Source organism: Ranitomeya variabilis, chromosome 5, assembly GCF_051348905.1.
Source record: "Ranitomeya variabilis isolate aRanVar5 chromosome 5, aRanVar5.hap1, whole genome shotgun sequence".
Taxonomy (NCBI): domain Eukaryota; kingdom Metazoa; phylum Chordata; class Amphibia; order Anura; family Dendrobatidae; genus Ranitomeya; species Ranitomeya variabilis.
This window is the reverse complement of record NC_135236.1, coordinates 160,168,310-160,184,896: the sequence shown is the minus strand read 5'-3', so window position 1 is coordinate 160,184,896 and position 16,587 is coordinate 160,168,310. Positions and strand designations below refer to the sequence as shown.

Genomic DNA, 16,587 nt, shown 5'->3' with positions numbered 1-16,587 from the left:
CTACTTTGGTTTCATCAGACCATATGACATTCTCCCAAAACTCTTCTGGATAATCCAAATACTCTCTAGCAAACTTCGGATGGGCACAGACATGTACTGGCTTAAGCACGGGACTCGTCTGGCACTGCAGGATCTGAGTCCCTGGTGGCATAGTGTGTTACTGATGGTAGCCTTTGTTACGTTGGTCCCAGCTCTACGCAGGTCATTCACTAGGTCCCCACGTGTAATTATGGGATTTTTGCTCACCGTTCTTGTGATCATTTTGACCCCACGGGTGAGATCTTGCATGGGGCCCCAGATCGACGGAGATTATCAGTGGTCTTGTATGTCTTCCATTTTCTTATTATTGCTCCCACAGTTGATTTCATCACACCAAGCTGCTTGCCTATTGAAGATTCAGTCTTCCCAGCCTCGTGCAGGACTACAATTTTGTTTCTGGTGTCCTTCGACATTTGTTTGGTCACATAGTGGAGTTTGGAGTGTGACTATTTGAGGTTGTGAAAAGGTGTCTTTTATACTTATAACAAGTTCAAACAGGTGCCATTACTACAGGTAATGAGTGGAGGATAGAGGAACCTCTTAAAGGGAACCTGTCACCTGAATTTGGCTGGACAAGTTTTGGGTCATATGGGCGGGGTTTTGGGGTGTTTGATTCACCCTTTCCTTACCCACTGGCTGCATGCTGGCCGCAATATTGGATTGAAGTTCATTCTCTGTCCTCCGGAGTACATGCCTGTGCAAGGAAATATTGCCAAATTCAGGTGACAGGTTCCCTTTAAAGAAGAAGTTAAAGGCTTGTGAGAGCTAGAAATCTTGCATGTTTTTAGGTGACCAAATACTTATTTTCCACCATAATTTGCAAAATAAATCGTGCCAAATCAGACAAGGTGATTTTCTGGATTTGTTTTCTCATTTTGACTCTCATAGTTGTGGTCTACCTATGATGTCAATTACAGGCCTCTCTTATATTTTTAAGTTTGAGAACTTGCACAATTGGTGGTTGACTAAATCCTTTTTTACCCCACTGTATATTATTAGTAGGGTGCTGAGCTGCAATCTCCAGGCTGACACCTATCATCATATATATACACTGTGTTCCAAATTATTATGCAAATTGGATTTAAGTGTCATAAAAACTTAATTGTTTTGTTTTTCAAATAAACTCGTGGATGGTATTGTGTCTCAGGGCTCAATGCATCACTGAAATCAATCTTAAATACATGTGATAATTAGTTTTCCAGTTGATTCTAATTAAAGGAAAACTACTTAAAAATGATGTTCCACATTATTAAGCAGGCCACAGGTTTCAAGCAATATAGGAAATAAAAAGGATCTCTCTGCTGCTTAACAGTGTTAAATAGTGCAATGCCTTGGACAAGGTTTGAAAACATTAGATATTTCATGAAAACTTTGGAGTGATCATCATACTATGAAGAGATTTATGACTGAAACAGAGTTCATGCAGATAAAGGCATATTGAGGAAGGTTTCTGCCAGATAAATTCATTGAATTAAGAGAGCAGCTGCCAAAATAGCATTACAAAGCAGCAAAAAGTTATTTGAAGTTGCTGGTGCCTCTGGAGTGCCTCAAACCTCAAGGTGTAGGATCCTTCAAAGGCTTGCTTTGGTGCATAAACCTACTATTCGGCCACCCCTAAACAGTGATCACAAGCAGAAATGGTTGAAGTGGGCCCAGACATACATGAAGACTATTTTTCAAGCAGTCTTATTTACTGATGAGTGTCGAGCAACCCCGGATGGTCCAGATGGATGGAGTAGTGGATGGTTGGTGGATGGCCACCATGTCCCAACAAGGCTGCGACGTCAGCAAGGAGGTTGAGGAGTAATGTTTTGGTCCAGAACAGCTGGTAGGGCCCTTTAAGGTTCCTGAAGGTGTGAAAATGACCTCTGCAAAGTGTATAGAGTTTCTGACTGACAACTTTCTTCCATGGTATAAAAAGCAGAAATGTGCCTTCAGGAGCAGAAGCATCTTCATGCATGACAATGCACTATCTCATGCTGTCATGCTGCAAAGAATACATCTGAGTCATTGACTGCTATGGGCATAAAAGGAGATAAACTCATGGTGTGGCCACCATCTTCCCCTGACCTCAACCCTATAGAGAACCTTTGGATTATCATCAAGCAAAAGATCTATGAGGGTGGGAGGCAGTTCACATCAAAACAGCAGCTCTGGGAGGCTATTCTGACTTCATGCAAAGAAATAGAAGCAGAAACTCTCCAAAAACTGACAAGTTCAATGGATGCAAGACTTGTGAGGCTGATATCAAAGACGGGTTCCTATGTTAACATGTAACTTGGCCTGTTAGGATGTTTTGGAGTTAAATAGCTTTTTTGTTCAGTGAATGTGACCTCCTAATGCTGCAAATTCTTCAAATGAGCATTTTCAGTTCTTTAAAACATATCAAATGTTTAGAAATCCTACTGTGCATAATAATTTGGAACAGTGCATTTTGAGTTTTTATTCATTTGAGAGATTAAACTGTTATCATTGGGAAGTTTCTTCAATAAAATTCAATGTATACGCTAACGGGTGATGACTTTTATTAGACTGACTGTCATTTGCACCGACCATTTAGGACAATCAGAGAAAAATGTCATTTGCATAATAATTTGGAACATAGTGTATATATACACTCACCGGCCACTTTATTAGGTACACCATGCTAGTAACGGGTTGGACCCCCTTTTGCCTTCAGAACTGCCTCAATTCTTCGTGGCATAGATTCAACAAGGTGCTGGAAGCATTCCTCAGAGATTTTGGTCCATATTGACATGATGGCATCACACAGTTGCCGCAGATTTGTCGGCTGCACATCCCAAAGATGCTCCATACAAGGCAGGATGGATCCATGCTTTTATGTTGTTTACGCCAAATTCTGACCCTACCATCCGAATGTCGCAGCAGAAATCGAGACTCATCAGACCAAACAACATTTTTCCAATCTTCTACTGTCCAATTTCGATGAGCTTGTACAAATTGTAGCCTCAGTTTCCTGTTCTTAGCTGAAAGGAGTGGTACCCGGTGTGGTCTTCTGCTGCTGTAGCCCATCTGCCTCAAAGTTCGACGCACTGTGCGTTCAGAGATGCTCTTAGGCCTACCTTGGTTGTAATGGGTGGCGATTAGTGTTGAGCATTCCGATGCTGCAAGTATCGGGTATCGGCCGATACTTGCTGTATCGGAATTTCCGATACCGAGATCCGATATTTTTGTGATATCGGGTATCGGTATCGAAACAACATTAATGTAAAAATGTGTAAAAGAAAGAATTAAAATAAAAAATATCGCTATACTCACCTGTCCGACGCAGCCTGGACCTCAGCGAAGCAACCGGCAGCGTTGTTTGTTTAAAATTCGCGCTTTTACTTGGTTACGTGAATTCCCGGCTTGTGATTGGTCAGGGCGGCCATGTTGCCGGGATGCGGACCAATCACAGCAAGCCGTGACGAAATTACATCACGGCTTGCTGTGATTGGTCCGCGTCCCGGCAACATGGCCGCCATTAACCAATCACAAGCCGTGACGTCACGGGAGGCTGGACTTGCGCACTTTTTAAAAAACGCGCGTGTCCAGCCTCCAGTGACGTCCCGGCTTATGATTGGTCACGGCGCCATGTTGCCGGGACGCGGACCAATCACAGTAAGCCGTGACGAAATTACGTCACGGCTTGCTGTGATTGGTCCGCGTCCCGGCAACATGGACGCCATTAACCAATCACAAGCCGTGACATCACGGGAGGCTGGACATGCGCGTATTTTGAAAAGCGCGCGTGTCCAGCCTCCAGTGACGTCCCGGCAACATGGCCTCCATTAACCAATCACAAGCCGGGACGTCACTGGAGGCTGGACACGCGCGCTTTTCAAAATACGCGCATGTCCAGCCTCCCGTGACGTCACGGCTTGTGATTGGTTAATGGCGGCCATGTTGCCGGGACGCGGACCAATCACAGCAAGCCGTGACGTAATTTCGTCACGGCTTGCTGTGATTGGTCCGCGTCCCGGCAACATGGCCGCCCTGACCAATCACAAGCCGGGACCTCACGTAACCAAGTAAAAGCGCAAATTTTAAACAAACAACGCTGCCGGTTCCCTCGCTGAGGTGCAGGCTGCGTCGGACAGGTGAGTATAGCGATATTTTTTATTTAAATTCTTTCTTTTACACATTAATATGGTTCCCAGGGCCTGAAGGAGAGTTTCCTCTCCTTCAGACCCTGGGAACCATCAGGAATACCGTCCGATACCTGAGTCCCATTGACTTGTATTGGTATCGGGTATCGGTATCGGATTGGATCCGATACTTTGCCGGTATCGGCCGATACTTTCCGATACCGATACTTTCAAGTATCGGACGGTATCGCTCAACACTAGTGATGATGTATCGGTCTCGTGAGACTGCTACGTCATCATCTCGCGAGACCACTACGTCATCTCCGGTCGTTGCCGCAATGCATTATTGGGACCGGAGCATCACGAGGAGTGGGAAAGGCGCTGGTAGGTGAGAATATAATGATTTTTTATTTTTTTATTATTTTTAACATTAGATCTTTTTACTATTGATGCTGCATAGGCAGCATCAATAGTAAAAAGTTGGTCACACAGGGTTAATAGCAGCATTAACAGACTGCGTTACACCGCGTTATGCCGCAGTGTAACACAGTCTGTTTAACGGACTGCTAAACCACTATGGGGGCACTGACTGGAGAGTAGGGAGGGGACACTGACTTAGAGGGGAGTAGGAAAGGGCAAATTTGCTGCCGGACTGTGCCCCTTGCTGATTGGTAGCGGCTGGCCATCCGCGACCAATCAGCGATGCAGGATTTCCGTTACAGAAAGACAAACAGACAGAAGTACCCCTTAGACAATTATATATATAGATATACTAGCTGTACTACCCGGCTTCGCCCGGGTTAATAACTGCGGTTAGCAAAATAGAATGTGTTAACAAAAATGTATTCTGCACACAAAAACCACAAAACAAATAGAAATGTAATTATTAAAAGGCAAAAACTAAGTTCATTGGCTCTTGAGGAAGCAGCTCTTGTTCTCTTGTCTGCAAGCCTCACTTCCCTCTGCTCAGAAAGTTTATTGGCTCTTGAGGAAGCAGCTGCTGTTCTTATGTGTGTCAGCCTTGTTTCTCGGTCTTCACATTTTTCATTGTCCTGTAATGCAGATTTTCTTTTCGCATCAGCTGACATTCGTGCCATGGAATTCCTTTTCTTATGAGGCATTATTGTGGTAAAAATAGTCTGTAACTGGCAGTTTCTATATCCTCTCACATAGAGATAATGTGACTGAAATCAGCCTTTCCAACAACACACCGTAACTGACATGCTATTACCTCACACAAGCTTTGTTATACTGAGAATGTCCTTTGTTACCTATATTAACCAATCAGAGCTCAGATTAATTAACTGTAGAAAAATAGAAGCTGAGCTGTGATTGGTTGCTATTGGCAGCCTGATAAATCCCCAGCCAACAGGAAGCCCTCCCCCTGGAAGTATATATTAGATCACACATACACATAATAGACAGGTCATGTGACTGACAGCTGCCGTATTTCCTATATGGTACATTTGTTGCTCTTGTAGTTTGTCTGCTTATTAATTAGATTTTTATTTTTGAAGGATAATACCAGACTTGTGTGTGCTTTAGGGCGAGTTTCATGTGTCAAATTGTGTGTGTTGAGTTGCATGTGGCGACATGCATGTAGCGACTTTTGTGAGATGAGTTTTGTGTGGCGACAAGCGTGTAGCAATTTTTTATGTCAAGTTGCATGTGACAGGTTAGTGTAGCAAGTTGTGTGCAGCAAGTTTTGCGCATGGCGAGTTTTGTGCGTGGCGAGTTTTGAGTATGTGCAAGTTTTGTGTGAGGCAACTTTTGCATGTGTTGCAACTTTTGTGCATGTGGCAATTTTTCCGCATGTGCAAGTTTTGCGTGTGGCGAGTTTTCCATGAGGTGAGTTTTGCACGTGTGGCGAGTTTTGCGTGAGCCTAGTTTTGCATGTGGCGAATTTTGCGCGTGGCGAGTTTTGAGTGGCGGTTTTTTGTGTTTCGACTTATGTGGCAAAGTTGGCGTATGTGTGGTGAAATGTGTGCTGAGGGTGGTATATGTGTTCAAGCACGTGGTAGTGAGTGGCGCATTTTGTGTGTGTGTTCATATTCCCATGTGTGGTGAGTATCCCATGTCGGGGCCCCACCTTAGCAACTGTACTATACTATATACTATACTCTTTGGCACAATCGCTCTCATTCTTTAAGTCCCCCTTGTTCACATCTGGCAGCTGTCAATTTGCCTCCAACACTTTTCCTTTCACTTTTTCCCCATTATGTAGATAGGGGCAAAATTGTTTGGTGAATTGGAACGCGCGTGGTTAAAATTTCGCCTCACAACATAGCCTAGGATGCTCTCGGGGTCCAGACGTGTGACTGTGCAAAATTTTGTGGCTGCAGCTGCGACGGTGCAGATGCCAATCCCGAACATAGACACATACATACACGCACACACATTCAGCTTTATATATTAGATATACACATGTATGTATGTCATTTATGCATTTATTGTCATGATATTAGATATCAAATGTGTGTGGTGCTATTAAGCATGTAGCATTATTGCACAGTAATACATCATTGCACAGGGATTTAAACTTAACACATGCTTCCAGTTAAAAGGAAATAGATGTGCAGCGTTAGGAAGCTAAAAGGACATTAAGTAAAATAATAACTGCATCTCTTCCCATAAACATTGCTCAAAATAGTTGTGTAAAATGCATCATGAATTAATAATGAGGCAAATGTATAAATAATCCATAGAACAAAGATGTGGCAGGTTTGTGGTGTTAAATGGATCCAGTAAATGGCAAAAGATAATTTGTGCACAGGCCTCCCAAGTGTCTTTCGATTAAGACAAGTTACATCATTGGCACTAATGCAGGTTGTTAGTAAATTTAGCCCTTGAGCACACTGGTCTTTCATTATTAATGCAGACTTCATTAATTATCAACAGAAATGCAAGACACTGTTTTATCCACTTTATTGGTTACTGTAGTAGCGAGTTAAAGCTCTTGCCATGTAGCTTTTATCACCGATAAGGCATCGGAATAAGAGCCATTTTCTCGGTCCCTGGGGCACAACATCATAGTGACATGATCATTTAGGTTGTAAAAAAAATCTGCTATCAGGATAATGACAGGCGTATGCAGATTTTTATTCATTAGGATAATCTCCGATGCTCTGCTGTCAAGTCAGTTAAAGGCATTATTATTAAAAATAATAGTAATTGTTTATCTTGGGCAGATATTCCTCTAATGTTCATTAACCTTAGCCAAAAAATAATTAATAAATATGTCTGTGAAACCCTGAGCTGTTCTCACGAAATAGCTATGAAATGGATGAATAAGATTTTTATTCAGTTGACTTGACATACTTCTTTAAAGTTTATTTCTTAAAGTTTTTTTCTAGATAGAAACATTATTGGCAAAACGTCTCTAAATTAAATAGTTTATTTTAATGATTAAACATAATGACTGGTAATTACTGGTAGTGCCGGACATATTTGCACCATTCTTAAAAGGGTTTTCCAGTTATAACCAGTTATCCAGTAGATAGTGATTATAATGGAGTGGATCTGACTTCTGAAATCCCCACCAATTCTGAGGGAAGGTGTCTGAAGTGTTCTATTTCCCACTAGCCTGGAACACCACAATTATACAGCACTTGGTTAGAACTGTAGAACTTAAAATAAAGTGGCAGGGTGCCACTACTCCAAGTGGGAGTCTTGATCCTGGGATTGGAGTGACACATGGGACCCTCGATCTCATGATTGATAAGGATCACATAAGTAGGAACAATGCTGATTATTCTGACTCCATAACTAGTTTGTGAGTGTGGGGCTCCTTAGACAGTGTTCTTATTGAAATCTACATTGAACCACTACTTTCACGAAGAACTTCACCAGATAGCTTAACTCGACTACAGAGGGATGTATGAAGATTCCAGAAGAAGTTTATTCTCAGGCTAAATTCTTGTTTTATGCACAATAGTAACAGGAACAGCTGCAGTAGAAAAAAAGAGATGTGCAGAGATGATCCTAGCAAGATGGATGACAAATACTAACTTGAGAAGAAGGGAGGGGTTACTTACATCAGAAGTGGGCTACAGGGAGAGACAAACTTCTAAAAGGCAAACTGATTACGTAACCGTGTGACGGCAACAATACAATATAATACTGTATTGAATTCTCAGTGTGAGGCATGGCACTGATCGAACATTTTTTGCATATCCAATGAATAGATGATAATTTGTTAGAATCTGTATATCCCTTTCAATTGCATAAAATGCTTATAGCACCACTAATAGACAAAATGGACGAGCAGACCTTTGTGCATGAATTCTTACAATGGAAATGCTTGGGGTACATCAACACTATGCACCACTAACCTTTCTTCAGGCTTTTGGCTTGCTATCGCAATTAGGAATCTGTCATATTGCTAAGAAAAGGCTTAAACAATGCCCAACCAACACTTATATTTTTTGGTCAGGATTGCTTTAAGGAGTTTTACAAACATAAATATCAATAATTGGTAAAAACAAGATTCACTTGATGGTGGCAATTTCCCATTGCATCTTGTCACATTTGTAGCATGTCTCAAAAAAACACATGAACCAATGTACAAGGTCCTATAATTTAGACATTGTATGAGGGTCCAAGGGGTCAGACCTCCATGTATTAGTCATCCATGGAATATGCAATTGATATATAAGTGGTGTTTATTCTTGAAAACCTCCTTCATGAATTTTAGTAATGGTAAAATCCATTTTTGTAATTTTAGAGCTCATGTTGTCCTTACATCAAGTCACATACTGTATAGTCTGAGAAAAATAGAAAAAGTGGCAATTCAGCTCACCCCTCCAGTGTTAGAGATTAGTATCTCAGGAGACTTCCATGGTAGACGTTCTGTGGTCTGAATGTGGTACATGGTGTATGCACTGTTCTGGCTTCCAGGTCAAAAAACTCTCAATGGTCCAAAAGGGGATGTTCTCCAGCACCAAAGGAAAGTAGTTAAAACTTAGCTATTATTCATAAAGTAAAAACAATTGCAGACTGTGCATGTACTCTAAAACATAGTGCTTAATAAAAGATTATTCTACAAGAAATGCATAAACATTATGTGTTTTTTAATATGTGCATATCTTGGCATTTGTTTATCCTATATGATTAACCCCTTTTGCCATCGGATGGAATAGTACGTCCGATGGCAGCACCCCCACTTTGATGTGGGCTCCGGCGTTGAGCTCGCATCAAAACCGGGACATGTCAGCTGTTTTGAACAGCTGACATGTGCCCGCTATAGGTGTGGGTGGAACTGTGATCCACCCACGCCTATTAACTAGTCAAATGCCGCTGTCAAACTCTGACAGCAGCATTTAGCAAGCGCTTCCGGCCATAAGACCGGAAACGAGCACACCGGTGACTTTTGTCACATGATTGGTGGTCATCGGTGTGTCTGCATGGCGACCAGAGGTCTCCTCTATGGTTGTTGATGCCAGATTGCTCTGAGTGCCACCCTGTGGTCAGCGCTCATATTAATGCAGTAATTCTGCTACATAGAGATGAACTGAGCATCGCCTCAATGTAGCAGAGCCGATCAAGTTGTGGCAGCTTCTATCCTCCCATGGAGCCTATCGAAGCATGCCAAAATTTAAAAAAGTTTTTTAAAATATGAAAAAAAAAAATATATAAAAGTTTAAATCACCCCCCTTTCGCCCCATTCAAAATAAAACAATATAAAAATCAAACCTACACATATTTGGTATCACCGCATTCAGAATCGCCCAAGCTATCAATAAAAAAAATTATTAACCTGATCGCTAAACGGCGTAGCAATAAAAAGGTCAAAACGCCAGAATTACATTTTTTTGGTCTCTTCAACATTGCATTACAATGCAATAACAGGCAACCAAAAGAATGTATCTGCACCAAAATTTTATGATTAAAAACGTCAGCTCGGTATGCAAAAAATAAGTCCTCACCCAACCCCAGATCACGAAAAATGGAGAGACGCTTCGGGTATCGGAAAAAAAAAATTTTAAGCAAAGTTTGGAATATTTTTTCACCACTTACTTAAAAAAACAACCTAGACATGTTTGGTGTCTATGAACTCATAACGGCCAGGAGAATCATAATGGCAGGTCAGTTTTAGCATTTAGTGAACCCAGCAAAAAAACAAAGAAAAAACGTGTGTGGCATTGCAGATTTTTGCAATTTCACCGCACTTGGAATTTTTTTCCCATTTTCTAGTACACGACATCTAAAACCAATGGTGTCAATCAAAAGCACAACTTGTTCTGCAAAACATAAGCCCTCACATGACCATATTGACGGAAAAATAAAAAAGGTATGGCTCTGGGAAGGAGGGGAGTGAAAAACAAAAATGCAAAACCGAAAAAAGATCTGGATGTTACGGGGTTAAAGGCAAAATTTTAACTACTCTCTTTTGGTGCTGGAGAACATTCCCTATTGGAACATATAGTCAATGTAGACATGTATGTTTTAGTGGATAGATGAGACTGTAGCTGTCTCCATCTGTGGTTTTTAAAACTCTGGCCGGTGCTCGGCCACCGCTGGGAACGGCTGAAGGATCTTACAGGTCATTACACTAAAATGAGTTAAACAAAACAAATGCAAAACAAAGTCTGTAACTTGATGCAGAGTATAGTAGATCAACCTTGTCCTTTGTGATTTTGCAAGTACAAGAGATTTATCTTTTTTAGAAAGGCATTAAAGGTGACATTTAGTTGCTGCTATCCAGAATGTCCTTAGTGCTGGTCCCCATAAGGATATAGACAGGGAGAGAAGCATTGCACTTTACCTGTCGCTGTTATGTCACTGAATGTCACAGCAGCTACCCCAACTGTATATATATATAATTGTTCTACATGCCGTAACTTCTCACTTATCTTTGTCCATGATTTTACACAGAATAATAGAAAACAACCAGTTCACCTGCAGCTGTGACATACGCTGGATACAGATTGCCTATAGGAAAAATGAGGCGAGTTTGGGGAAGCAGAGCCTGTTCTGTACGATGAGAGGCCACAACATCACACTTCATAGAATGAACATCTCACAGTGTGGTGAGTAGTTATTTAAGTACAATCATGGATGTTTAATATACTATTTGGATTTCTTGATATTGCCTTTATATTTTATTTTACCACTAGTTTATTTTCCATCAATTTATTCCTTTACCTCCTTTTCCTCCAAGGGGAGAAATAAATGTAAATACATGTATGATTGTGAATGGAACAAAACCTGTTGCGGTACAACTCCCGACATATAGCCAGATAGCCCTCCTCTAGGTATGCCCCTGTAGGAAATAACAGTATGTATGCTTTGAAAATTAGAAAGACTGGAAATGTTCAGCTATTATTCAATCTATTGTTCCAAGTATCGCCAATATAGTTACTTACAAGAGCCAAGAAAAGCTACGGAATGCAGCAACAATATAAATAAGGGTGTAAGAATTATTAAAAAATAACAATTAATGATGCTAGTGTGTACAAAATAAAGAGGGATGTGGAAAGTATTTTCCATCTCTAAATCCAGGATTGTTGTTAATTCCCATTTTACAACACAATTTATTTTTTGGGGCTACAAGAAAGAAAAATAAGAGGGTTTCCATATGTTTTGTCCTGTAACACAAATTCAGACAAAAAAATTGTCAAATGGAGACTAACACAACCTTTTAACCAGCCCCTTTGAAAGCCTACAGATTTATATGAGGAAAAAATACAAATGTGATGTAAACAGTACCTTAATATGTATCAGAGGTCTATATTAAGTGTGGTACACACCATGATACCAAACAGCACAGTGACTACTTTTCATCCTTTAAATAAGCAGAATGACTGGTTACAAACCTGCAGACCCCTGTGATGCTAACTAAAGGACACATCTTAGTTTAACATGTCCAATTGGTCAAATTATTTTACATCTTTCCTAGGGGTAAAAGCAATGTCTTATTTTTATTAGTTACTTTTTAACAGAAAAGAACCAGCCAACAATTTAGTCTGTCTGTGTATATACATACATATATAACGTCAGGATTTGCGCATTATGGCATATAAAATACTGTGGCAAAACAGCGTGATAATACATTTTTCCATTTTGAAAATTCATTTTGGATGTCGGTCAAAGACCACACCAATGGGATCTTCTCACATATATGTTTGACTTTCTAAAAGATATCTTTGACAGCAGCTTTAATAAATTTCCCTAGTCTATCAGTTAGGCCCCTTGCCCACGACCATATAAAACATGTACGTGAAAAACCATTACCGGTGTCATCAGTGTTTTCCATCAGTCTATCATTAGTGTGTCATTAACTTGTCATCAGTGGTTCTCTGGTATGGATAAAAAAGTTAAATTACAAACATTCCCCTATAGTTTGCAATGTTAAACACATGCAGCACATGGACGGCACATGGATGTTATCTGTGTTCTGTATTTGTTTTTCACGGATCCATAGACTTGTATTCGCTCTTGTCATCCGTGCTGCCGGAAAAAAGCAGCCATGTCTCTGTGTGGTTCACACGGACAAACTGATATGTGAAGATCACCATAGGTTAAAATGGGTATGTGAAGTATCTGTGGAAAAAACGGATGCTACATGTACCAGAAACACGTACACGTGAAGGAGGCCTTAGACATTGTGTTGAGAAAGTCATTGTCCTTTTCTCGTTTAGTCCTGTCCCTTTATTAGTTTTAATAAAGGAGGAAAATGATGCATAAATTCCAGAGATGTCATGTTGTGATGACACTCGCACCTTTATTACTATCTCTTGAAGAAAATAATAGTACAAATTAAAAAATGATCAAAAATGCACAGTTCATAATAACAGTCACCATTGTTTTATATGCAACGGAATATATAAAAGAATGTAAAATTCTGCAGCTAACCAGCGCCACAAAATCTATTAGGTGAAACTGTCCCTAAGCGTTGCGGCAGGAGGTGTATCTGATGGCTCAGTCCCTTCTTATACACGGTGTGAGGGTAGGCTGACATGACACTGGAGCTCGGGCCTATCCATATCTCTTAGTGTTTGTCTCTGGCTTTGTGTTCTTATCATTTGCCTCTTTCATTTGAAGTTTGTTTTTTAAGAGGCATTAAAACAAGTTGTTTTCAGTGTGCAGGTATGATGCTGATCTGAATTGTGTTATCACAGCTCCTCGTGGCACTGAGCATCTTAATATATTCCGGCCTTCTTGTCTTCCTAGAGGATTAGCCACTGTTATCGAGATAAATAATTCTCCCTGCCACTCAGTTTTCTATTCCACGCTGCCTGCCAACAGGTGTTGAAGAATATGTGATCAATATAATCAGCTTAGTGCAACAGTTTAAGGTTCTTTCATTTTGTTTGCAAAAAAATGTAAAACCTGAAGACGATTCCTTATTTTCAAGTACCTTTTTGTCGCTCTGTGAGCCGTGGATGTAAATCCTCCATATTAATATATTCCTAGCAGCATCTTCTGGATTAGGAACCAAGAGCAATTGCAATTGTTGATCACATTGTTGCGAATAGATTTTATTTTTTCCAGCTCATATCAGCAAAGGTTTCAAGATTAAGAATTGCGCTGATTGGGGGAGTACAATATAATCACTAAATTGTCCATTGGGAATTAAGATGCAGCACTTAACTGTTTGGAAGAATTATTTGAAACCATATCTTGGAATAATCAGATTTTCTGAGGTATACTTTACATTGGCGAACTGGTGAACACCAGAACAAATCTTATTTTTGAAGAAGAGGTAAGACATGATGTGATTATTTTCTGATCATTTTACTTTTTTCGCCACACAGATGTCCCCGGGGTCAGTGTCAGTCACAGCAGTTTGGAGGTACACGAAGGACACAATGCTGTAGTTACCTGCAATGGTTCTGGATCACCCTTACCAGATGTCGATTGGGCTGTTTCACACCTCCATTCAATTAGCACACATCAGGTAAGAAGCAAAATCTACAGATTATATCTATAGATGCCAAGTCAATAAGGCCGGAAAGGAACATAAACCCATCTAGTTTAACCACAGACCATGAAAGGTAGCAGTTATCTAGTACAGGTGTTGGCAAAACATAGGGGTTTTTTTAAAAGTCACCCAGACCTTTTGTAAATTAATTCAGGGGTAACATATTGTACAAAGTCCTGGTACAGTAAATTTTTCAGGTTGTAACAGACATTGTGTCCTCACATAGTCTCTCTAACGGGCGTTATACTCTACCCTAGAAGGAATTTTCCATCTCTATGGGAGGTGTTTGCTTAGAGTGTAAAGAGAAGCAAAACTTTTCCATCAATTGCCATGCTTTTTTTTTACAGGCTATGCTTCTCTTAGGCTTTGTCATATATACTGTACCAATTCTTGTAATGATTGTGCATTTAGACAAAACATTGGTTTCTCGTAGGTTTTGTGAGGCTTCAGTGATGCACATGAGACTTGACAGCTCTTTTGGCAGATCCTCCATTTTTCAAGGGCCCCTTTTTGAGAGAATTGGCAAATGAATAACCTCCATATTTGCATGCCATGCTGCTTCATAGTTTTCCATGAATTTGTCGGTAAAAAAATAATAAAGAATTCTATAGACTCTATACTATGGATCCGTACAACATGGCAATGTTATATAGACGTGTGAGTAAAGCCTAAGGGTTTGTTTACACAGTATGACCGCCATTTGGTAAACTTTTACAGATCATCGGTCGTTTGACTGCCTGTTTATACAGACAGATCAACGTAAATGATGTGCACTGAGTGATCTACACTAGATCACTCAGTGCACATAGGCTGCCATTTTTTGGCACTGAGAGTCCCGTTTACAAAGGGCGATGTACCATCAAGAACGATTATTTTTCATACCGCAAAAAAGTTAATTTCTCCCCGTTTTGCTCGTTCATCCGGTGATCGTCAGCTTGTTTGCATGGCATTGTAATTGTGAAACAAGTGTTTTTAAAAGCACTCATTTCTGATTATCCTGCCATGTAAGTAAACCAGTCATCAGTCATCACGGCATGGAAAGAGATCATGATTTTCTTGCAGCTCCTGCAACAAATAGGTCAAGGATGATATCTGTCTTCCTCTAGTTAATTGAGTATCCCTCCAATGGTGTTCCATATCCTTCCTTGAATTAAACCATGATGGCCATACATGACTACTGCTCAGTTCACATCATGAAGTGGTGATATACGTGTGTGATTGCCACTCCCATAGTCAATGCATGAAGTTCGTGTTATACATGCACACTACTGCTTCAGGGAAGCTTTATTCTTGTGATTATGGAACCTATCACCTTAAACACGCTGCTTGATATACTTGGAGCCTAATATAGAGCAGGGTGAGCCAAGAAGATTGATAAATAGTTTTTTGGCTAAAGACTTAGAATAACTTGTATTTTATTCATTCACGGGATGCTGTACTGCTTAAATTACCGTAAGTATGCTGCACCAATGATCCAAGCCGTTCTCAAGGACACTGTGACGCATATGCTCCTTTTTATGGTTTACTTCAAGTATTAAAGTAATACAATAAAGGCTCTTGCTAACTTTTATGTGGAAAAAAGCTGAGGCCATCAGAACTTTTGATAAAACTTGTTTTTAGCTGTCACACAAGGCAGCATATAGATAATTTTGCAAAGTGCTGCTTAGCTGAGCAGTTGTTCAGTGAAGTGAATCAGTAATCTCCTATTTATATTTTATAGGGGTGGGAACCTTGTCCATCCCCTTTAGTGAAGTGCAGGCAAGAAGGTCAAGAGACTTAGTACGGCATCTGTTCCATCTGAGTCTTGCAGTACGGGTGTACAGTAACTGCAGTCGTCCTGTCTTGTCTATTACTTGGAGCATGTCAGATGTATCAGGCTAAACCTGTCAGTTGTCTCTTTTCATTCTCTTTCTTCTTTCACTGAAACTCATCTTATACTCGTCTTTTTTTTGTTGTGTCAAAACACAACCGTTATCTACATTTTATACTGTGAGGAGAAAAGTGAAAACTCTCTTTGAACTGAGTGGTATAAGATTCACAAATGTTCCATAGCTATTAAGTTCCATATAGATGATGTTTCTGATGTGTGTTAGATATTATTTGTATTTACTATCATCATAGTACTGCACAGCGGATTATTTGCCCAAATCCCCCTCTAATGCTTAAGGCCACTTATAGGTCGTCAAAGAAGAATAAATCCATGTTTGGCTTTTATTTCTGAGACCTAATTTTCAAACTTGATGTTTTAAAACATTTTCAATGTGAATATGTAAAATCTGATGTAACAAATTTTATATGACGTGCGTTGCAAAACTTTCTAAACAGGAAGTCAATTATTTTTAGTTTTTGAAATCTTGAAAGTGGACAAAAGTAGTCATTAAAATACTGCCTTAACCTTTTTTATGCTCCGACTTCTTATGCATCAAGGTCAGTTTGAGATCGTTACCTCAATCAACTCACTTGAGATTTTGACCTCACCTCTGCACTTTACTATAGTTATGATACTATCACCCCCATGTTTCACAGATGGTATAATGT

General features: G+C 40.1%; 1 protein-coding gene across 6 annotated transcripts in view; it reads left to right on the top strand.

The window, feature by feature from the left end:
- Positions 1–16,587, top strand: part of NTRK3 (neurotrophic receptor tyrosine kinase 3) — a 1,046,838-nt gene that overhangs the window by 463,413 nt on the left and 566,838 nt on the right. For all 6 annotated transcript variants that reach the window (XM_077263445.1, XM_077263443.1, XM_077263444.1 and 3 more), the window contains exons 6-7: positions 11,001–11,155; positions 13,883–14,025. In XM_077263445.1, the coding sequence (XP_077119560.1) occupies positions 11,001–11,155; positions 13,883–14,025 (298 nt within the window). The remainder of the gene's footprint in view (positions 1–11,000; positions 11,156–13,882; positions 14,026–16,587) is intronic.